This window comes from Hyla sarda, chromosome 2 (genome assembly GCF_029499605.1).
Source record: "Hyla sarda isolate aHylSar1 chromosome 2, aHylSar1.hap1, whole genome shotgun sequence".
In the NCBI taxonomy this organism is placed as follows: Eukaryota; Metazoa; Chordata; class Amphibia; order Anura; family Hylidae; genus Hyla; species Hyla sarda.
In genome coordinates this window covers 381422381-381446452 of record NC_079190.1, presented here as the reverse complement: position 1 = coordinate 381446452, position 24072 = coordinate 381422381, and the positions used below count along the sequence as shown (strand labels likewise).

The 24072-nt window shown below is 46.3% G+C and overlaps 1 protein-coding gene across 2 annotated transcripts in view; it reads left to right on the top strand.

Annotated features, from left to right (window-relative positions):
• MAP3K15 (mitogen-activated protein kinase kinase kinase 15) overlaps nt 1-24072 on the top strand; it is a 204224-nt gene that overhangs the window by 45307 nt on the left and 134845 nt on the right. Inside the window, exons 2-3 of one of the 2 annotated variants that reach the window (XM_056558511.1) lie at nt 9901-10040; nt 11796-11819. In XM_056558511.1, the coding sequence (XP_056414486.1) occupies nt 9901-10040; nt 11796-11819 (164 nt within the window). Of the gene's footprint in view, nt 1-9884; nt 10041-11795; nt 11820-24072 lie in introns of both variants that reach the window. The other variant, XM_056558512.1, reaches the window with a different exon arrangement.

Sequence of the window (24072 nt, the reverse complement as noted above, 5' to 3'; positions counted from 1 at the left end):
GCAGACAGAGTGTCAGAACTCATCCGGGTCCATGCTATTGCACATATTATAGGTACTCTGGGTGCTGCCACATGGTGCCCCTCTAAGGCACTATATTTCCCCTAGAAGCAATGATACTATTGCCACATACCTCCATGATACCATGTGATATATATATTTTTCTCACAGGGTCTATAAGAGGATAAGAAACCTTTTTTTTGGCACTTCTGCGTGTACAGATCCATGTGTTGTCCGGTGCCCTCACTATGAATGGAGTGTCAGTGGGTTGTTGTCTGGTAAATGAAACAGAAGTAGAGAGTAGTTCAACCCCCCAATGTTGTTTAGAGCGTTGTCTTCAGCTGTTGCAAAACTACAACACCCAACATGCCAAAGGCTGTCCCGGCATGCTGGGAGTTGTAGTTTTTCAACAGATGGAGGCATACTGGTTGGGAAACACAGCTTTAACATAAACATACAGTAACAAAGATAAGCTCTTCCAAGTATATCTTCACCCTTAACCTAAGCTCTCACTGCAACCACCAAGATGGCTGATTACAGAACTGCATTCTCCACCCCATTCTTATCTCCCTGTCACCTATTGCCCTCAGTCAGAAGGCGGGGAATTAGGAACCCTAGCTTGTATAGCCAATTTGCTTTGCCCCTTCAGCTTGACTTTTCCTTAAGGGTACATTCCCACACGGCGTATTTGCTGCGTATTTGCTGCTGCGTATTTTATTTTCTCTGTTGAAGTCAATGGGTAGGAAAATACGCAGCACCAAATACGCAACAAATATGCAGCAAATACGCAGCAAAATACGCCGTGTGGGAACGTACCCTAAAGGGTACCTTTCATCAAAAAACTTTTGATATATTATAGATTAATGTATGCAGAATAACTTTCCAATTGTGTGATTAAAAAATGCTTCTTTCTATAAAATTTTCCACTTTGAAAAAATGACCATTAGAGCTCTCCCTACCAGTCCTGGCCGCAAGCCCTCTTTATAGATTTCAGGCTCATGCTGGAGTCCTAAATCTCAGACTGCAGCCAGGACACAGACAAGCTCAGCTGGCAGCTCTGAATCTTCTCCTCTCTGTTTACAACTGCATGTGCAGAGAGAAGAAAGATGAGAGCTCAGATAGTAAAATAAATGAGGGCATGCAGTAAGGCAGAGTCAGGAGTATGCCCTGCTGTGCTATGAGCACAGTGCTGGCTCCTGCTTGTCTGATTGACAGGCAGGGAGCAGTGCTGAGCTTTACTGTTTCCCGGCTGCAGTCTGAGATTTAGGACTCCAGCATGAGTCTGAAATCTATAAAAGGGCTTGTGGCCAGGACTGGTAGGGAGACCTCTAGTGGTCACTTTTTCAAAGTGGGAAATTAAATAGAAAGAAGCAGATTTTTTAATAACATGCAAATGGAAAGTTATTCTGCATACATTAATCTATAATATATCAAAAGTTTTAAATGGGCACCGTCATATACAAAAACTTTTTATGTGTTGTACATCTTGGCAAAATATTAACCTTTCTTATATAATTCATAAGATAATTCTATTTCTTTTTTATAGAAATTATGGCCTATAAAATCATGGCTTTGTCCAAGATAGGACTCCTCTGTGCTCTCTACTGTCTGATAGGACTCTTCTGTGCTCTCTCCTATCTGATAGTACTCCTCTGTGCTCTCTCCTGTCTGATAGCACTCCTCTGTGCTCACTCCTGTCTGATAACACTCCTTTGTGCTCTCTCCTGTCTGAGAGTACTCCTCTGTGCTCTCTATTGTCTGATAGGACTCTTCTGTGCTCTCTCCTGTCTGATATCCCTCCTCTGTGCTCTCTCCAGTCCGATTACTCCTCTGTGCTCTCTCCTGTCTGATAGTACTCCTCTGTGCTCTATCCTGTCTAATAGTACTCCTCTGTAATCTCTCCTGTCTGATAGTACCCCTCTGTGCTCTCTCCATCTGATAGCACTCCTCTGTGCTCACTTCTGTCTGATAGCACTCCTCGGTCCTCTCTCCTATCTGATAGTACTCCTATGTGCTCTCTACTGTCTGATAGGACTCTTCTGTGCTCTCCTGTCTGATAGTACTCCTCTGTGCTTTCTCCTGTCTGATAGCACTCCTCTGTGCTCTTTCCAGTCTGATAATACGCCTCTGTGCTCTCTCCTGTCTGAAGGTACTCCTCTGTGCTCTCTCCTGTCTGATAGTACTCCCCTGTACTCTCTCCTGTCTGATAGGACTCCTCTGTGCTCTCTCCTGTCTGATATTACTTCTCTGTGCTCTCTTTTGTCTGATAGCACTCCTCTGTTCTCTCTCCTGTCTGGTAGTACGCCTCTGTGCTCTCTCCTGTTTGATAGGACTCCACTGTGCTCTCTCCTGTCTGATAGGATTCCTCTGTGCTCTCTCCTGTTTGATAGGACTCCACTGTTCTCACTCCTGTCTGATAGGACTCCTCTGTAAACTGTCTTGTCTGATAGTACCCCTCTGTGCTCTCTCCATCTGATAGCACTCCTCTGTGCTCTCTCCTGTCTGATAGCACTCCTCTGTGCTCACTCCTGTCTGATAGCACTCCTCGGTGCTCTCTCCTATCTGATAGTGCTCCTCTGTGCTCTCTACTGTCTGATAGGACTCTTCTGTGCTCTCCTGTCTGATAGCACTCCTCTGTGCTCTCTCCAGTCTGATAGTACTCCTCTGTGCTCTCTCCAGTCTGATAGTACTCCTCTGAGCTCTCTCCTGTCTGATAGTACTGCTCTGTACTCTCTCCTGTCTGATAGTACTCCTCTGTGCTCTCTTCTGTCTGATAGTACTCCTCTGTGCTCTCTCCTGTTTGATAGGATTCCACTGTGCTCTCTCTGGTCTGATAGTACTCCACTGTGCTCTCTCTGGTCTGATAGTACTCCTCTGTGCTCTCTCCTGTCTTATAGTACTCCTCTGTGCTCTCTCTTGTCTGATATTACTCCTCTGTGCTCTCTCCTGTCTGATAGCACACCTCTGTGCTCTTTCCTATCTGATAGTACTCCTCTGTGCTCACTCCTGTCTGATAGCACTCCTCTGTGCTCTCTCCTGTCTGATAGCACACCTCTGTGCTCTCTCCTCTCTGATAGTACTCCCCTGTGCTCTCTCCTGTCTGATAGGACTCCTCTGTGCTCTCTCCTGTCTGATAGGGCTCCTCTATGCTCTCTCCTGTCTGATAGTACTTCTCTGTGCTCTCTTCTGTCTTATAGCACTCATCTGTGCTTTCTCCTGTCTGATAGCACTCCTCTGTGCTCTCTCTGGTCTGATAGTACTCCTCTGTGCTCTCTCCTGTCTTATAGCACTCCTCTGTGCTATACCCTGTCTGATAACAATTGCAGAGGTATTGTGTATCTTTTAATAAACTTAGAATCTGTCAGCAGATAAGAATCTGTCTGCCCATCTAGGCTGCCCAATATTCTTAAGCCCGGCCCTATTTTATATAAAGAAAAGCCGGTCACATACATGCTTAAAGAGGTACTCTGGCATTTACATTTTTTTTTAAAGAAACTGACACCTTGTTCACCCACACTTAATCCAATAAACATGGTTATAATGTAGGTGAACCAGTAAATAAGAGGTATAACTTACCCCGATCAATGATCCAATTCCTGGGATCCAGGCTGTATACAAGTACCATTGCTTATCCCCCCTGCGCAAAGGAGGAGGAGCTGGTATACAGAGCTTTTCTGCCTCTGCCCCCTCTGCTCCCATCTCACAAATATTAATAAACCCTTCGCTCATATGAGGGAAAGGTTTGATGGCATATGGGAGCAGAGAGGAGGAAGGCAGGGAAGTTCTGTATACTGGCTACATACTCTATTGTGCAGGGGATATTAGCATTGGTCCCTTTAAAATCCTGACCAGGCTGCCAGCATAAAAACTAAAAACTCTTGTTACGCCTAGCGCTCCGGGTCCCCGCTCCTCCCCGGAGCGCTCACGGCGTCCTTCTCCCTGCAGCTCCCCGGTCAGCGCTGACCGGGAGCGCTGCTCTGCCATGGCCGTTGGGGATGCGATTCGCACAGCGGGACGCGCCCGCTTGCGAGTCGCATCCCAGGTCACTTACCCGTTCCCGTCTCCTGCGGTCATGTGCTGGCGCGCGCGGCTCCGCTCTCTAGGGCGCGCGCGCGCCAGCTCCCTGAGACTTAAAGGGCCAGTGCACCAATGATTGGTGCCTGGCCCAATTAGCTTAATTGGTTCCCACCTGTTCCCTGCTTATATCTAGTCTCCTCCCTTGCACTCCCTTGCCGGATCTTGTTGCCTTAGTGCCAGTGAAAGCGTTCTTTGTGTGTTATACCCTGTGTACCAGAACTATTGCTATCTCCCCTGACTACGAACCTTGCCGCCTGCCCCCGACCTTCTGCTACGTCCGACTTTGCTTCTGCCTACTCCCTTGTACCTCGCCTATCTTCAGCAGCCAGAGAGGTGCCGTTGCTAGTGGATACGACCTGGTCACTACCGCCGCAGCAAGACCATCCCGCTTTGCGGCGGGCTCTGGTGAAAACCAGTAGTGTCTTAGAACCGGTCCACTAGCACGGTCCTCGCCATCCCTCTCTGGCACAGAGGATCCACCTCCTGCCAGCCGGCATCGTGACAGTAGATCCGGCCATGGATCCCGCTGAAGTTCCTCTGCCTGTTGTCGCCGACCTCCCCACACTGGTCGCCCAGCAAGCCCGACAGATTGCCCAACAAGATCACCAGCTGTCGTACTTGACCACCATGACTCAGCAACTCCAGTCGCAGCTACAGCAGATTCAGTCTCAGCTACAGCAGCAGCAACCATCTCCTCCGCCAGCTCCTGCACCTCTTCCGCAGCGAGTGGCCACTCCTAGCCTCCGCCTGTCTTTGCCGGACAAATTTAATGGGGACTCTAAGTTTTGCCGTGGCTTCCTTTCCCAATGTTCCCTGCATCTGGAGATGATGTCGGATCAGTTTCCTACTGAAAGGTCTAAGGTGGCTTTCGTAGTCAGCCTTCTGTCTGGAAAAGCCCTGTCATGGGCCACACCGCTCTGGGACCGCGATGACCCTGTCACTGCCTCTGTACACTCCTTCTTCTCGGAAATTCGAAGTGTCTTTGAGGAACCTGCCCGAGCCTCTTCTGCTGAGACTGCCCTGCTGAACCTGGTCCAGGGTAATTCCTCCGTTGGCGAGTACGCCATACAATTCCGTACTCTTGCTTCTGAACTATCCTGGAATAATGAGGCTCTCTGCGCGACCTTTAAAAAAGGCCTATCCAGCAACATTAAGGATGTTCTGGCCGCACGAGAGACTCCTGCTAACCTGCATGAACTCATTCATCTAGCCACTCGCATTGACATGCGTTTTTCTGAGAGGCATCAAGAGCTCCGCCAGGAAAAGGACTTAGATCTCTGGACACCTCTCCCACAGTCTCCACTGCAATCTGCGCCTAGGCCTCCCGCCGAGGAGGCCATGCAAGTGGATCGGTCTCGCCTGACCCTGGAAGAGAGGAATCGCCGTAAGGAAGAGAATCTTTGTTTGTACTGTGCCAGTACTGAACATTTTCTGGTGGATTGCCCAATCCGTCCTCCACGTCTGGGAAACGCACGCTCGCACTCAGCTCTCGTGGGTGTGGCGTCTCTTGATGCCAAGTCGGCTTCTCCACGTCTCACGGTACCTGTTCGGATTTCCACTTCAGCCAGCTCTCCCCTCTCAGCCGTGGCCTGCCTGGACTCTGGAGCTTCTGGGAATTTTATTCGGGACTCCTTTGTGAATAAATTCCGGATTCCGGTGACCCGTCTTGTCAAGCCACTCCACATTTCCGCGGTCAACGGAGCCAGGGTGGACTGTACCATACGTTTCCGCACGGAGCCCCTTCTTATGAGCATCGGATCTCACCACGAGAGGATTGAACTTTTGGTCCTCCCCAATTGCACCTCGGAAATTCTCCTTGGACTTCCCTGGCTTCAACTTCATTCCCCAACCCTGGATTGGTCCACTGGGGAGATCAAGAGTTGGGGGTCCTCTTGTTCCAAGAACTGTCTAAAACCGGTTCCCAGTAACCCTTGCCGTAACTCTGTGGTTCCTCCTGTATCTGGTCCCCCTAAGGTCATTAAGGACTCTGCCTGCCACAGGAAATGCCCCTCCCCCCCTCCCAGTTCCATCAGGCAAGCTTCTGTGTCCCCTCATGGCCCTCGTCCTGGTGTCACACTGCCCCGTGCCAGGTCCCGCCCTCTGCCCTCTCTCCCCATTCCTACTCCTGCGGTTCTGCCTGCCGTTGAGGAATCCCTCCATCCTTTCCCGGTGTCCTCATCCCAGGGGAGGCAGTTACCCGATAAAGAGAAGGGGAGACCTAAGGGGGGGGGTACTGTTACGCCTAGCGCTCCGGGTCCCCGCTCCTCCCCGGAGCGCTCACGGCGTCCTTCTCCCTGCAGCTCCCCGGTCAGCGCTGACCGGGAGCGCTGCTCTGCCATGGCCGTTGGGGATGCGATTCGCACAGCGGGACGCGCCCGCTTGCGAGTCGCATCCCAGGTCACTTACCCGTTCCCGTCTCCTGCGGTCATGTGCTGGCGCGCGCGGCTCCGCTCTCTAGGGCGCGCGCGCGCCAGCTCCCTGAGACTTAAAGGGCCAGTGCACCAATGATTGGTGCCTGGCCCAATTAGCTTAATTGGTTCCCACCTGTTCCCTGCTTATATCTAGTCTCCTCCCTTGCACTCCCTTGCCGGATCTTGTTGCCTTAGTGCCAGTGAAAGCGTTCTTTGTGTGTTATACCCTGTGTACCAGAACTATTGCTATCTCCCCTGACTACGAACCTTGCCGCCTGCCCCCGACCTTCTGCTACGTCCGACTTTGCTTCTGCCTACTCCCTTGTACCTCGCCTATCTTCAGCAGCCAGAGAGGTGCCGTTGCTAGTGGATACGACCTGGTCACTACCGCCGCAGCAAGACCATCCCGCTTTGCGGCGGGCTCTGGTGAAAACCAGTAGTGTCTTAGAACCGGTCCACTAGCACGGTCCTCGCCATCCCTCTCTGGCACAGAGGATCCACCTCCTGCCAGCCGGCATCGTGACAACTCTACTTACCTCCCGCCGTTCCCCTAGTGCCTCTGGTATTGCTGCTTGTCCCTGATTCTTTTTCCTTGCCCCAGGCCTAATACGTCTCACTGCTGCTCAGCCAATCAGTGACCGAGGCGGGACATTGCTGCGGCCATTGATTAGCTGAGCTGCAGTCTGATGCTTCGACCCCCGGCAGCCTGGACAGGATTTACAAAAAAAAAGTAAGTGCCATAGTACCCCTTTAAAATGCACTGTATTTGCAGTAGGAGGTTAATTTACTATATACTAAAAAGGTTATGTAGAAGTTTTGCATAAGACTAAATAAAACGTCACATTTTGAGCTGTACATCGCTCTTGGTTATAACATGCAGGAGCAATTTTGATACAAAAACAAAAGGGACTGTATACATTTTAGAATTTGAACTCAGAAATACTCCCTCTAGTGATTGCTAAAGGCAGCTACAACTTTTTTTTCTTTCACTATTTGTATTTGGTGAGATAAATTTAGCACCAAAAGGAGTTCTCTAGGATTTGAACATTGAGGACTATTGATGGAACAAAAAGGGATGAGCTGCAACACCAGGGACATTTAACACTGTATTGAATATGTTATAGCAGGGCACATCATGCCAATTGAGATCATATGGGCACAGTGCCTTGGCTTCACAAATAATGCTGAGACTTTGTAGTGATAAATGATACCAACAACCTCCTTTTTAACTTTTTGTTAGATTTCGTTAGCATCAGTTTCTTATGCCAATTGTGTTCAGATCTCCTAATACACTGGAGACTGGTAGTTGTGTGTGTTGTAGAGTTGGATGTACAGCATACGCTATTTAGCCTTTATGTTGGGAACTGATAAGGGAGAGGGGACTTGTAAGAACCTTGCAGATATGTAAAAATAAGTGAAAACAAAAGCTGCAAAAAATTTGCAACATTGTTAGATAATGTATGAATTCAAGAGAAATAGAAAAGACTTTTCCTTTCTGCTGGATCCACTTCTGGCTTTGGTTCAAAAACTTACATGTTCTGCTGTAAAAACTCTGCAGTATTTTTCAGCGTGTTCCTTGCCTTGATAATGACAGGGGGTATGTGAAATCATGGTGGTCAGGTCAGCCCAGTAAAGGCATTCTGGTGCTAAGGGTAGATGTATGTGTGGTTGTGCATATTAATGGTATGTTCCCACAGTAAAAAAAATTCACTTGGGCAGTTTACTCTCGATTGTTAAAATAATTCTTGGCAGAAATCCACAGCTGGAACTGAGATCTCTGCCATGGATTTGCCCACTGTAATTGTATGGAGATAGTCTGCAGCTTTTGAGCACAGAATCCATATTCGTAATAGCTGAGACCCTGTTCACATGCAATGCTGGCAAACATGCACCTAATCCTGCCATGAGCCTCAAAGTGTGAACATGGCCTTGGGGCTGAGACTACATAGCTGCTGGTGACCTACTACCATTGTACGGTCATACCATTGTCAACTATCTTCATCTAGAAGCCTGTCTTGAATACAGTACCCATACTACTTAATCCTTAATAATAATCATTTTTTGGGATGACCCTATGAATTTGAGCATTGACTTTATATAGAAAACTTTTTATTTTACCCCTTCTTCTACTGAGGATTTCATTATATCTCTCAGGCATTGCTGTTGGAGTATTCAGTATGCTTTGTATCCTACCGCTCAGCTCTAGTTAACATTCTTCTGCATCAGAACAATTCCCAGGCTGTCTCTAAGATTTGTTGGGAAGAATTATTGACTTGTTTTCTCAGAGGAAGTGCATCTATTTATATGAATCTATAGAGGCTAAAATAAAATGAAAGCTTGATATACTACAGTCCCGATTACAGTTTTCTATGGAAGCCAATCTATAGCACCACTAGTGTTCCCAGTGAAACTCAACCAGAATGAAGGCAGAACTGCATAAGATGTATGTTATGCATAAAATATTCCTCTACTGTTACTTCTATACAAGCCTCAGTTATCTGGGGGGCATTTGTGCACCATGTGCGTTCTTATACAGTGTGCCCCTGAAGTCTGGACACATAGCCAAAATGCATATTTGCAATAAATATTTTAATTTGTGATGCAAAGCTTCGTGCACAAGATTCACATGAATCCGATGCAGTAATTCCACTTTTCCGTCAATTTAAACGCATTCATGGTGTGTTCCTTTGAGTACACCTTCTCCTTTATCACATCACAGAAAAAGAAGTCCAAGGGGGCTAAGGTCTGGTGAGCGAGGAGATCATTCTACACGACCACGTCTTCCAATCCAGAGTGGAGTTCCACTCAGAAAAAACGGTACAGCAGAATCCCATTGCTGGCAATTGAATTCCGCTGCACAGTGCACACTACGGAATTTGTGGAATTACCGCAAAAATTGCCTTCTATGGGGACAGCAATGTCTGCGCGCACTCAATATCTCCAGACGGATTTTGTACCATTGTGGCCTAATGGGTATAAGCTCTGTCCTCTTCTAACAACAACTTTGTTTTTCTCTGTTTTACGGTCGGATTTTGTTATTCCAGCCATTATTTCTTACGACCGCAAATAATGAACATGCTCATCATTATGTTGACCTTTGGGAATTACGTCTGCTATGTCATGCAATGTGTTATGACGGTCGCTTTTCCATAGACTTTAATATATGTTATTTTGCAATAATACGTCCCTAATTATTACTTGATTTATTTATCGTATTTTTGTAAAGAATAATACAGCCTAAGGGTATTTTTGCTCTGTGAAAGTGCCCAAATAATGTTTTGTTTATTTTTTAATAAAGGGGTTTTGTGCCTTTGGACAAACCTTTTTTTAACATAGTTCTATGAAATGGCTATAAAACCAAGCGGGATTAAAGGCAGCTGAAGTCCAATAATAGTAAAGCTTCTTTTTATTGCAGATGTTGCTGTAGTGGACATGAGTGATGTGGGAAGGCAGCCTTCTCTTTTCTACCACCTTGGGGTACGAGAAAGCTTCGACATGGCAAATAATGTTATTATATATCACGATACAGACGCTGATACATCATTATCCCTCAAGGTAAATCTTATTAATATGGTTACGTTCATTTTTGAACCCAGAATAGAATCTACTTGATTTATTGTTTTTTTAAATTTATTTATTTACTTTTTGCAAGAGAAATGCTAAATGGAAGTTGTGTTAGAAACCAAAGCAAAATCGGGACAAAACATCACATGTTAACTCGATTGCTGTGTACTACAATTAACACCTGCCAACAGTGGCTGGGATCAGAGATATTTCAGTTTAATCCCTTAGATGCCACAGTCAATAACAACTGTGGTATCTGGGTGTTTAAACAAAGTATACATGTACGGTATGTGTCCTCTAGGAGTGAGAAATATATATATATATATATATATAAAAATGTTTTCCATTTATCATCTAAAAATAAATATTGAAAATAATGCCAAAATTGCAGTTTTTTGGTCACCTCAGTATTTTCTGCATCAGATTTTCCTATCCATTAAAGTCAAATAAATCTTGCTTACACAATACATTTATATGGTAAAATAAAACCTATTCAGAAGATGCAGCCTGCAAATGACTGTGTCAATGGAAACATTAAAAATATGAAAGAGCTTATCCAGCGGCTGGTGGGGCAGGGGGGTCAAAAGTATGCCCATTCTGTAGTATATAACAAAACAAACATTTACTTACCAGTGCTTCTGCAATGCCTCCAAATTCCATCTCCGGTACCCCGCAGCATGACTGTGGGGCCCATGAAGTACCCAGGTCCAGTGTGCCGCACTGCTGCTCAGTAAATCGCTGGTCGAGGTGGGACATCTCTGCGGTCAGCGATTTGCTGAGCAGCAGTGTCACACACTGGACTCGGGTGCTTCCCTGGCCAGACACAGCAGACTGCTGCTCAAGATGACGAACGCTGCAGGGCCCGGAGTAGAACACCAAAGGCATTGCTGTGGCGCGGGTGGTAAGCAAAGGTTTGTTTTGTTATATACTACAGAATGGGCATACTATTGAAAAAAGAAACCACAACCCGCTGGATAACCCCTTTAAGGCTGAATTATAAGGGTAAAAATAAAGAGGCTGGTTCCTAAGGATTTATAAATTGCAGAAAGAGTTTGCCATGAAAATAGGGGAGTAACAAAAAGCGAGCTATGCAGTAATATATTATTAAATAATATATTAATGGGGTATTTCCAGTAAACAGGAGGTCTTAAAGGGGTGCTCCACTGCTCAGCGTTTCGAACAAACTTCTGAACGCTGGGGCCGGCACCGGGAGGGGGTGAGGGGGTGGGGCTATGACATCACAAGCTCTCGGCGCCGGGTCCAGCGTTCGGAACAATTTGTTCCAAACGCTGAGCAGCGGAGTACCCATTTAAAGTGGACACAAGTTGATTTCAAAATAAAAAAAGAAGCTGCAAAAGAAGGCAATTTCCTCTACGGGTACCTGTCTCTCCTAATGCAGACTCCATTGCTTCTCTACTGGGCACTTCCGCCCCCTCGCTTGGAGATGCGCTCTTGCTGTACAAAAGTGATGGCCCGCTTAGCCTATCACCAGCCATGTTGCAGAGAAGCAGCGGAGCCTGTTTTAGGAGGTAAGAGATGGGCCCCACTCAGGAGATCATCAGGGTCCCAGCAGTCAGACACCCCCCCTCAATCAGACACTTTTATCCTATCTGTTGGATAGGGAACACATTTTATTAAGTGTTAAGCATTTCAAGCAGTTTTAGCAATTACATTGAGTTTTTTTTTATCTTTAAATGAAATCTGTTGGTTGCCGATTTTACCTGAATATCTTTGTTTTATTTTAAGGATATGGTGGCTCAGAAGAACACAGTGAGTATAAAAAATGTTTATGTTTTATGTATAATATTTTTTCGGATTAGGTATTGCAGAAATTAGGACAAAAAAATATTGTGGCCATATATGTTACTCTGCTTCCTCCAGTGCCTTTACTAGTTTTTGTGCACAGTGGATGCCAATGGAGGAGTTATGCATATGGTCACATGCTTCTCCATAGGCAGATATGATATGGACTGGAGCACTGGCCTCAATGCACAGACAGATGGGGGATCGAGGAGGCATAGCTTCACTGTTTTTCACAGTGGAGCAGAAGGACAGTTACTAGCCATCTGTAACTTCCATGTTACAATGAATAGGATGTTTTCTATGAAAAGTGACAAAAGATGGCCAAATCCATGAGGGGATTGGAGGGAGGGTAGCAATACTAACTAACATGGAAGTGACACATGTCCTTATTAAGTCTGGGTTCACATCACGTTTTCTCCCACATGTTCGGTCCGGTCGGCTCATTTTTGCGCTGTATGCGCTTTTACAACCGGACCTAAAACTGTGGTTGACCACAGTTTTAGGTCCGGGGAAAAAGCGCATACAGTGCAAAAATTAGCCGACCGGACCGAATGTTTCACTCCGGCCGGCTCATTGAAATGAATTACATACGGGAGCGCATAGAAAGGCATACGGGAGCGCGAGGTTTCAGGTCCCCCCTGCCGTATGTGCTCCCGTATGGGAGAAAACGTGATGTGAACCCAGCCTTTGACTGTGCATTTGTTGCAAATTTGCTACCTTGTTGTTTTATACGATTCACTGTTATTGATGCCCTAAGGACATTGGTATTTATTTTTTTGTGAAAAAATTCAATAAATAAAAAAAAATCGCATGTCATTGGTGTGTTGCGATGATAGTTAAACATATGAGGTTGTCCAGTAATAAAAAAAAACAAAGCTAATTTCTTCCAATAACAGCACCACTCCTGTCCTCATATTAGCCCTGATTTACTATTGTAAACCCCACCGGTTCTGCAGAAGAATTTGCCCCATAATTGAAAACAAAAAACCCGACCAACTCTCCATTTTACAGAGAAAATCCAAAAAAGGGGCATGGTCACTGGAAAAGGGGGCGTGGCCGGAAAATTCTAACACATTTACTAAGGTTTCCACAGAAAATGTGGTGGATTTGAGCTGAGGAAACCCCCACAGATGCAAAGCATGTGTAAAAAAAAAAAGTAGGGAAGAGTATAAAATGTAGGGAAACCTTCGTAAATGCCATGAAAAAATATCTGTTGGGGGAAAAAAAACAAAACACAAAGAAAACCAGGGCCATTGGAGGAGATTTATCAAAGGATTAAAGGAGTACTCCAACGCAACATAACTTATTCCCTATTCAAAGGATAGGGGATAAGTTATAGATCGCTGGGGGTACGAGCGCTGGGGGCCCCTGGGATCTCCTGGACGGGGCCGCAGCAGTCTGCAGGAAGTGCAGTTTCGTCCCCAGCAGAAAGCCTCGGCAGAGACGCCCCCTCCATGTAACTCTACGGGATACATGGAGGGAGCGTGTTGGCCGCCGCGTTATGGGGGGATGGAACCCCCCCTTTCCAGCGCACTGCTGCGGCCCTGTTCAGGAGATCCCGCGGGGCCCCAGCGCTCGGACCCCCCGCGATCTATAACTTATCCCCTATCCTTTGGAAAGGGGATAAGTTATATTGCACTACAGATGTCCTTTAAGGCTACGTTTTTTTTCTGTCAGTTTTTGGATATCTGCCACTGCAGTTTTTGAGCCAAAGTCAGAAGTGGATCCGTAAGGCAGGAGAAGTGTAAGTCCTTCCTTTATATGTCCTATTCCTTTTGAATACACTTCTGGCTTTGGCTCAAAAACTGCAATGGCAGTATTCCAAAAACTGCCAGAAAAAAATGGAAACTTAGTCTTAGGCTGGAATTCCACTTGTTTTTTTTGGGGGGGGGGGGACGCCAAGAAGGACGCCAATTCTGCCTAATTTCGGACAAAAAATGCTGCGGCCAGATGTATGCTGTAAATCAATGAAAAAACGCTGAATTCTTTTTCCACTTAGCGTTTTTCAGTATGGCTTTTTAAAATCCTTTTGGCGTTTTTTCACTCTTTTTCAGCTCCTTGGCGGTTTTGCTAAATGGCAGCATGTTGAGCCTATGGCGTTTTTTTCCCCTGAAATTGTGGCGTTTTTCTCCCATAGAAACCTATGGGAGTAAAAAAAAACGCCAAGAAAAACGTCATGTGAGTTTTAACTTTTGCGTTTTTGCAGGTGCTTTTTTATTTATTTTTTGGACTTTAGTGATCTAAAAAAGTGATGGAGATGCCTTTTTTAATAAAATTTCCTATCTTATAAAAAAGATACAGTAGTGATGGAAAAAAATTGTATCTAATGAAATATATCTTTTATAACAACATTTTTATGAATTTTTAAACAGGGATCAATTGATGTGTGCAGGCAGGACACTAAAAAATTTAGCCGGCAATAATAAAAATGTAGTGTGTGTGTGTTTTTCACTTTTAGTCTTAATTTTTTAATTTTTTTGTTTGGTAGTACTACTACTCCCAGCATGGAACACACTGTTCCATGATGGAAGTAGTACTACCTGTACTTATTGACAGATCGCCCCGAGTCCGTTGCGATCCTCCTGTATAATTTATAGATGCGGCCGGCAGTTCGTCTATGGTCCCTTGCACTGCTGTATTTATACACCTATTCATATTTCCTGCAGAGAGTTGTTATTGGCCAGATGGTTCCAGCCTATCACAGCTCTCTGCAGGAAATATGAATAGGTGTATATATACATCAGTGTAGGGGACCATAGAAGAGCGACCGGCCGCATCTATACATTATACAGGAGGATCACAGCGAGTGTCAGGAGTGACATCCACTGTGATCTTTCCTTAACTGCAGGTACTGCAGCTCCCAACATGGAGCACACTCTGCTCCATGCTGGGAGCTAGAGTACCTGCATTAATAGACAGATCGCAACAGGTGTCAGAAGTTACACTCGCTGCGATCTGTCTATTAATGCAGGTACTACAGCTCCCAGCAAGGAGCAGAGTGTGCTCCATGATGGGAGTAGTAGTACCTGCAGTAAGGGACAGATCACAGCGGGTGTTACTCCTGACATCCGCTGTGATCGTCCTTTCTATTGCAGAGATGCAGAGCGACTCCATACAGCGCTCACATCTCTGCACTATACTCCGGCCAGTGATATGAATAGAACATCACTCAATCATATTTCCCTCTGTGAGAGGTGATTGGCTGCAACCATCCGGCCAATCGGAAAATATGAATGAATGATGTTCTATTCACATCACTGGCCGGAGTATATTGCAGAGATGTGAGCGCTGTATAGAGCCGCTCCGCATCTCTGCTATATTATGGACGATCGCATCGGCGATATGTCTATTAGTACAGGTACTACTACTCCCATCATGGAACAGTCTGTTCCATACTCGGAGTAGTAGAACTACCTAAAAAAATTTAAAAGTAGAGAAAAAAAGAGTGAAACACACACACACACAAACACTTTATTAAAAATGTATTTTAAATAAAAAAAAATTCTCATCCCTACTGCATCCTTTTTTTCCCTTTTATTTATTACATTTTTTTTTGGTACCCCAAAAATTTTGAAAAAAACGCCAAAGGGGCCAAAAATGCAATTTCCACTCAAATGCAAAAACGCCAGAAAAAATGTCAGACGCAGGAAATTGCACTGGCATTTTTTTCAGTGAAAAAAAATGCAGGAAACAAATACAAGTGGAATCCTAGCCTTAGACTGTTTTTTCCCGTCTAAAATTGTCGCACAGAAAGTCGCATACGTCTACATACGTGTGACTTTTTCGCGGCTATTGATTTAGTGGATTTTCAGAACATGATGCATTCTAGTCTATTTTAGACAGAAAAATGCATTGGTGCTAGATTTATCAATCCGCCGAAATGCACGCTGAAATGTCAGACCATACTGAAGCAGGTTTAAATACTTTGGGGTCTAAACCATGGATCCCAAAGTCCGTGCGCAGAATTTATCAACAGCCGTGCCACTTTTGATAAATTAAGTGCACAATAGACTAGCCTAACCCTCTGTAGTTTGGTCTATATTGATGCGGGACATAGACAACTTTGATAAATCTCCCCCATTGTGTGTGGTATTGCAGCTAAGATCCTTTGAAGTGAATGGAAAATAATACCACACACAACCTGAGGACAGGGGTGGTGCTGTTTTTGGAAGACATTAGCTCTTGTTCAATATTCCTGGACAACCCCTTTAAACGACGAGCGCCGTAAATGTACGTCCTGGTGACGTGGTACTTAACTTAACCCACCAGGTCGTACATTTACGTCATAAGCATAACCGCGAGCATCGGAGCGATGCCCGGATCATGCGCGGCAGGTCCCGGCTGTTGATTGCAGCCAGGGACCCGCTGGTAATGGCGGACATCCGCGATCCCGCAGATGTCCGCCATTAACCCCTCAGATGCCGTGATCAATACAGATCACGGCATCTGCAGCATCGCGGTCACTTAATTGGATGATCGGACCGCCCGCAGCGCTGCCGCGGCGATCTGATCATCCAGCACGGTAGCCGGAGGTCCCCTCACCTGCCTCTGCTGTCTCCCGGGAGTCTTCTGCTCTGATCTGCCTTCCTGCAGACCAGAGCAGAAGATCACCGATAATGCTGATCAGTGCTGTGTCCTATACATAGCACTGAACAGGATTAGCATTCGAGTGATTGCTATAAATAGTTCCCTATGGGGACTATTAAAGTCTAAAAATAAAAGTAAAAAAATTAAGTAAAAAAAATTTGAAAAACCCCCTCCCCCAATAAAAACGTAAATTGTCCCATTTTCCCTATTTCACTCCCAAAAAGCGTTAAAAAAATATTTTATATACATATTTCGTATTGCTGCGTGCATAAATATCTGAACTATTGAAAGAAAATGTTAATGATACCGTACGGTGAACGGCACGAACGTAAAAAAAAAAAAAAAAAAGTCCAAAATAGCTGCTTTTTTATAACATTTTATTCCCAAAAAATTTAATAAAAAATTTATTAAAAGTTTTATATATGCAAATATGGTATCAATAAAAATACAGATCATGGCGCAAAAAATTTGACCTCATACCGCCACTTATACGGAAAAATTAAAAAGTTATAGGTCTTCAAAATAGGGGAATCTTAAATGTACTAATTTGGTTAAAAAGTTTGTGATTTTTTTAAAGCGCAACAGTAATAGAAAAGTAGGTTATCACGGTATCATTTTAATCGTATTGACCCAAAGAATAAAGAACACCTGTTATTTTAACCATAAATTGTACGGCGTGAAAACAAAACCTTTAAAAATTATCAAAATTGCGGTTTTCTTTTAAATTTCCCCACACAAATAGTATTTTTTGGGTTGCGCCATAAATTTTATGGTAAAGTGAGTGATGGCATTACATCGGACAACTGGTCACGCAAAAAACAAGCCCTCATACTAGTCTGTGGATGAAAATATAAGAGAGTTATGATTTTTTGAAGGCGAGGAGGAAAAAATGAAAACGTAAAAATAAAATTTTCTGCGTCCTTAAGGCCAAAATGGGCTTCGTCCTTAAGGGGTTAAACTCTCTTTCAAATTACCTACTGGCACAATTATGTTTTTTCTTCTGGTTATTGTGTATAATAATATAACATGATATGTTCTGTAGACAATATATATTCTATGTCTGATATTGTTGACTTACTATTTATTTGATTCGTCATTACTATTTTTAGTTGCATCAACTAGATTTAGCTGTATTCAGCTGTTTGTCACAGTCACACACATGTCCAGGAGAAGAAATCACTTGACTATTTTTGGCCATGAACTTCATTCTGTTGCTCCATTGATCCTATTACATCACTTCTCTGTCCTCTATGTCCCAAGATCACTCATCCTTCACACATGGCTTTGACAAGTTACATACTACAGTTTCCAGTTTCTTGTGTCATGCGTGAGTCAAACTTGAACCAAAGCCATTGTTTAATTGTAAAATGTAATGTAAAAAAGAAAGGTCATGGATAATAGCCAAGTCCTTTACTACATGTAAATACAATAATGCACGTATAAATATATCCTACATTAGTTCCATTTACTAAATCCATACCCTACCAATATTTATACTCTTAGTCTATTAGTTATGTGAGCAACTTCACACTGTTAAGTAATTTTCAGAATGACCAAAGTGGAAAGTAAGGGCTTATCATTGGATATATTTAACATTTAAAGGGGTACTCTGCTGCTCAGCGTTTGGAACAAACTGTTTCGAACGCTGGAGCCGGGAGCTCGTGACGTCATAGCCCCGCCCCCTAATGATGTCACGCCCAGCCCCGTAAATGCAAGTCTATGGGGGGGGGGGGGGGGCATGACGGCTGTAACGACGGCTCAACCTCTCTGACTGCTGAAGATAGGCGCGGTACAAGGGAGTAGACAAGAGCAAGGTCGGACGTAGCAGAAGGTCAGGGCAGGCAGCAAGGATCGTAGTCAGGGGCAACGGCAGGAGGTCTGGAACACAGGCTAGGAACACACAAGGAAACGCTTTCACTGGCACAATGGCAACAAGATCCGGCGAGGGAGTGCAGGGGAAGTGAGGTATAAATAGGGAGTGCACAGGTGAACACACTAATTAAGCCAGCTGCGCCAATCAGTGGCGCAGTGGCCCTTTAAATTGCAGAGACCCGGCGCGCGCGCGCCCTAAGGAGCGGGGCCGCGCGCGCCGGGACAAGACCGACGGAGAGCGAGTCAGGTACGGGAGCCGGGACGCGCATCGCGAGCGGGCGCCTCCCGCATCGCGAAGCGCATCCCGGCTGAGGGAGGTATTGCAGCGCACCCGGTCAGCAGGTCTGACCGGGGCGCTGCAAATGCGAGGATGTTGCGAGCGCTCCGGGGAGGAGCGGGGACCCGGAGCGCTCGGCGTAACAGTACCCCCCCCCCTTGGGTCTCCCCCTCTTCTTGGAGCCTGGGAACCTGAGGATAAGACTTTTGTTTAGGATGTTGTCCTCAGGTTCCCAGGATCTCTCTTCTGGACCACAGCCTTCCCAATCCACTAAGAAATTTTTTTTCCCTCTGACCGTCTTGGAGGCCAGAATCTCCTTCACGGAGAAGACGTCAGAAGAACCGGAAACAGGAGTGGGAGAAACAAGTTTGGGAGAGAAGCGGTTAATGATGAGTGGTTTAAGGAGAGAGACATGGAAGGCATTGGGAATACGAAGAGAAGGAGGAAGAAGGAGTTTGTAAGAGACAGGGTTAATCTGGCACAAGACTTTGAAAGGACCAAGATAGCGTGGTCCCAGTTTGTAACTGGGGACACGAAAGCGGACATATTTAGCGGAGAGCCATACCTTGTCTCCGGGAGCAAAAATGGGGGGAGTTCTTCTTTTCTTATCGGCAAATCTTTTCATGCGGGATGAAGCCTGTAAAAGAGAATTTTGGGTCTCTTTCCATATGGTGGAAAGATCACGAGTCACTTCATCCACAGCGGGCAAACCAGAGGGCAAGGGAGTAGGGAGGGGGGGAAGAGGGTGACGGCCGTACACCACGAAAAATGGGGACTTAGCAGAAGATTCGAAGACTCTGAAGTTGTATGAGAATTCGGCCCATGGTAGAAGATCTGCCCAGTCATCCTGGCGGGAGGAAACAAAATGCCGTAAATAGTCACCCAGGACCTGGTTAATTCTTTCTACTTGCCTATTGGATTGGGGATGATAAGAAGAAGAGAAGTTTAATTTAATCTTGAGCTGTTTACAGAGGGCCCTCCAGAATTTAGACACGAATTGGACGCCTCTATCCGAAACGATCTGCGTGGGCAAACCGTGAAGACGAAAAATGTGTACAAAAAATTGTTTTGCCAACTGAGGCGCTGAAGGAAGACCAGGAAGAGGAATAAAATGTGCCATCTTGGAAAATCGATCAACGACCACCCAAACAACTGTGTTGCCACGGGATGGGGGTAAGTCTGTAATAAAGTCCATACCAATCAGTGACCAAGGCTGTTCGGGGACAGGCAGAGGATGAAGGAGACCAGCAGGCTTCTGGCGAGGAGTCTTATCCCGGGCACAGACAGTACAGGCCCGCACAAAATCAACAACATCCGTCTCCAGAGTCGGCCACCAATAGAAACGAGAGATGAGTTGCAAGGATTTTTTGATGCCCGCATGGCCTGCGAGGTGGGAGGAGTGTCCCCATTTGAGAATCCCGAGACGCTGGCGTGGAGAAACGAAGGTCTTCCCTGGAGGAGTTTGCCTGATGGAGGCTGGAGAAGTGGAGATCAGACAGTCAGGAGGAATGATGTGTTGCGGAGAGAGCTCTACTTCCGAGGCATCTGAGGAACGAGAGAGGGCATCGGCCCTAATGTTCTTGTCAGCAGGGCGAAAATGAATTTCAAAGTTAAAACGGGCAAAGAACAACGACCACCTGGCCTGGCGAGGGTTCAGCCGTTGGGCAGACTGGAGATAGGAGAGATTCTTGTGATCAGTGTATATGATAACTGGAAATTTTGATCCCTCCAGCAGATGCCTCCATTCCTCAAGCGCCAATTTAATGGCCAGTAGTTCTCGATCCCCGATGGAGTAGTTTCTCTCCGCCGGAGAGAAGGTCCTAGAAAAAAAACCACAAGTAACAGCATGCCCGGAAGAATTTTTTTGTAGAAGGACAGCTCCAGCTCCCACTGAGGAGGCATCTACCTACAATAGGAAGGGTTTAGATGGGTCAGGTCTGGAGAGCACGGGAGCAGAAGAAAAGGCAGACTTGAGATGTTTAAATGCGTCTTCCGCTTGGGGAGACCAGGACTTGGGATTGGCATTTTTCTTGGTTAAAGCCACGATAGGAGCCACAATAGTGGAAAAGTGTGGAATAAATTGTCTGTAATAATTGGCGAACCCCAAAAAACGTTGGATAGCACGGAGTCCGGAGGGGCGTGGCCAATCTAAGACGGCAGAGAGTTTATCTGGGTCCATTTGTAGTCCCTGGCCAGAGACCAAGTATCCTAGAAAAGGAAGAGATTGACATTCAAACAGACATTTCTCCATTTTGGCATAAAGTTGATTGTCTCGAAGTCTCTGAAGAACCATGCGGACATGCTGGCGGTGTTCTTCTAAGTTGGCAGAAAAAATCAGAATATCGTCCAGATAAACCACAACACAGGAATATAAGAGATCACGAAAAATTTCATTAACAAAGTCTTGGAAGACAGCAGGGGCGTTGCACAGGCCAAAGGGCATGACCAGATACTCAAAGTGTCCATCTCTGGTGTTAAATGCAGTCTTCCATTCGTCCCCCTCCCTGATGCGGATGAGATTATAAGCACCTCTTAAGTCCAGTTTGGTAAAGATGTGGGCACCTTGTAGGCGATCAAAGAGTTCCGAGATAAGAGGTAGGGGGTAGCGGTTCTTTACCGTGATTTTATTAAGTCCGCGGTAATCAATGCAAGGACGTAGGGAGCCATCTTTTTTGGACACAAAAAAAAATCCAGCTCCGGCAGGAGAGGAGGATTTGCGGATAAACCCTTTTTTAAAATTTTCCTGGATGTACTCTGACATGGCAAGAGTCTCTGGAGCAGACAGAGGATAAATTCTGCCCCGGGGTGGAGTAGTACCCGGGAGGAGGTCAATAGGACAGTCATAAGGCCTGTGAGGAGGTAAAGTCTCAGCTTGCTTTTTGCAAAACACGTCAGCATAGTCCATATAAGCCTTAGGAAGACAGGTTACAGGGGGAACCACAGGGTCATGGCAGGGAGTACTGGGAACCGGTTTAAGACAGTCCTTGTGACAAGAAGTACCCCAGTTCTTGATTTCTCCTGTGGACCAATCAAGGGTTGGGGAATGGCGTTGAAGCCACGGTAATCCAAGAAGAATTTCAGAAGTGCAGTTGGAGAGGACCAAAAATTCAATTTTTTCGTGATGAGGTCCGATGCACATTAGGATAGGTTCCGTGCGGTAACGCACGGTACAGTCCAATCTTTCATTGTTAACAGAATTGATGTAGAGGGGTCTGGCGAGACTGGTCACCGGGATGTTGAACCTGTTGATGAGAGAGGCCAAAATAAAATTTCCTGCAGATCCGGAATCCAAGAAGGCCGTAGCAGAGAAGGAGAAGGTAGAGAAAGATATCCGCACAGGCACAGTAAGGCGTGGAGAAGCAGAGTAGACATCAAGAACTGTCTCATCTTTGTGCGGAGTCAGCATACGTCTTTCCAGGCGGGGAGGACGGATAGGACAATCTTTCAAGAAGTGTTCGGTACCGGCACAGTACAGGCATAGGTTCTCCATGCGGCGTCGTGTCCTCTCTTGAGGTGTCAAGCGAGACCGGTCAACTTGCATAGCCTCCACGGCGGGAGGCACAGGAACGGATTGCAGAGGACCAGAGGAGAGAGGAGCCGGGGAGAGAAACCGCCTCGTGCGAACAAAGTCCATATCCTGGCGGAGCTCCTGACGCCTTTCGGAAAAACGCATATCAATGCGGGTGGCCAGATGAATAAGTTCATGCAGGTTAGCAGGAATTTCTCGTGCGGCCAGAACATCTTTAATGTTGCTGGATAGGCCTTTTTTAAAGGTCGCGCAGAGGGCCTCATTTTTCCAGGATAATTCGGAGGCAAGAGTACGGAATTGGATGGCGTACTCGCCAACGGAAGAATTACCCTGGACCAGGTTCAGCAGGGCAGTCTCAGCAGAAGAGGCTCGGGCAGGTTCCTCAAAGACACTTCGAATCTCCGTGAAGAAGGAGTGTACAGAGGCAGTGACGGGGTCATTGCGGTCCCAGAGCGGTGTGGCCCATGACAGAGCTTTCCCAGACAGAAGGCTGACTACGAAAGCCACCTTAGACCTTTCAGTAGGAAACTGGTCCGACATCATCTCCAAGTGCAGGGAACATTGCGAAAGAAAGCCACGGCAAAACTTAGAGTCCCCATCAAATTTATCCGGCAAGGATAATCGTAGGCCGGAAGCGGCCACTCGCTGCGGAGGAGGTGCAGGAGCTGGCGGAGGAGATGATTGCTGAAGCTGTGGTAGTAGCTGCTGTAGCATCACGGTCAGTTGAGACAGCTGGTGGCCTTGTTGCGCTATCTGTTGCGACTGCTGGGCGACCACCGTGGTGAGGTCGGCGACAACTGGCAGTGGGACTTCAGCGGGATCCATGGCCGGATCTACTGTCACGATTCGGCTGGCTGGAGGTGGATCCTCTGTGCCAGAGAGGGATTGGCGTGGACCGTGCTGGTGGACCGGTTCTAAGTTGCTACTGGTATTCACCAGAGCCCGCCGCAAAGCGGGATGGTCTTGTAGCGGCGGTGGCAACCAGGTCGTATCCACCAGCAACGGCTCTACCTCTCTGACTGCTGAAGATAAGCGCGGTACAAGGGAGTAGACAAGAGCAAGGTCGGACGTAGCAGAAGGTCAGGGCAGGCAGCAAGGATCGTAGTCAGGGGCAACGGCAGGAGGTCTGGAACACAGGCTAGGAACACACAAGGAAACGCTTTCACTGGCACAATGGCAACAAGATCCGGCGAGGGAGTGCAGGGGAAGTGAGGTATAAATAGGGAGTGCACAGGTGAACACACTAATTAAGCCAGCTGCGCCAATCAGTGGCGCAGTGGCCCTTTAAATTGCAGAGACCCGGCGCGCGCGCGCCCTAAGGAGCAGGGCCGCGCGCGCCGGGACAAGACCGATGGAGAGCGAGTCAGGTACGGGAGCCGGGACGCGCATCGCGAGCGGGCGCCTCCCGCATCGCGAAGCGCATCCCGGCTGAGGGAGGTATTGCAGCGCACCCGGTCAGCAGGTCTGACCGGGGCGCTGCAAATGCGAGGATGTTGCGAGCGCTCCGGGGAGGAGGGGGGACCCGGAGCGCTCGGCGTAACAGGTAGGAAGGTCTTATATGTCTGTATGTCTGGTATTTTAACCGCACAAAAATATAAGAATAGAGTAATTTCCTAAATGATACCGTAAATCATGTTTAATGAACCAATTGAAGCTGTTTCCTTCTAGAACTTTTTATCCAAATCATATATAGCTGCCACTGCCAATCTATCCTGTTGTTTTGGGGATTTATTATTCAGATTTTAAGAGTGAGCACTCAGGCAGACTGTATTATTTAGAGTATAGAAGCAACTTGGTGGAGATTATTTCAATAATTCTGTTAGATTACATTTCCAAAATAAGCCTTCAGTAACCATAAAATATTCACCACTATGGACATTGTTTGGGCCCTCTACAAGGCCTGTTCCTATCCATTGTTTTTCTGTGGAGGAAATCTAATCATTTATGTTTAGAAA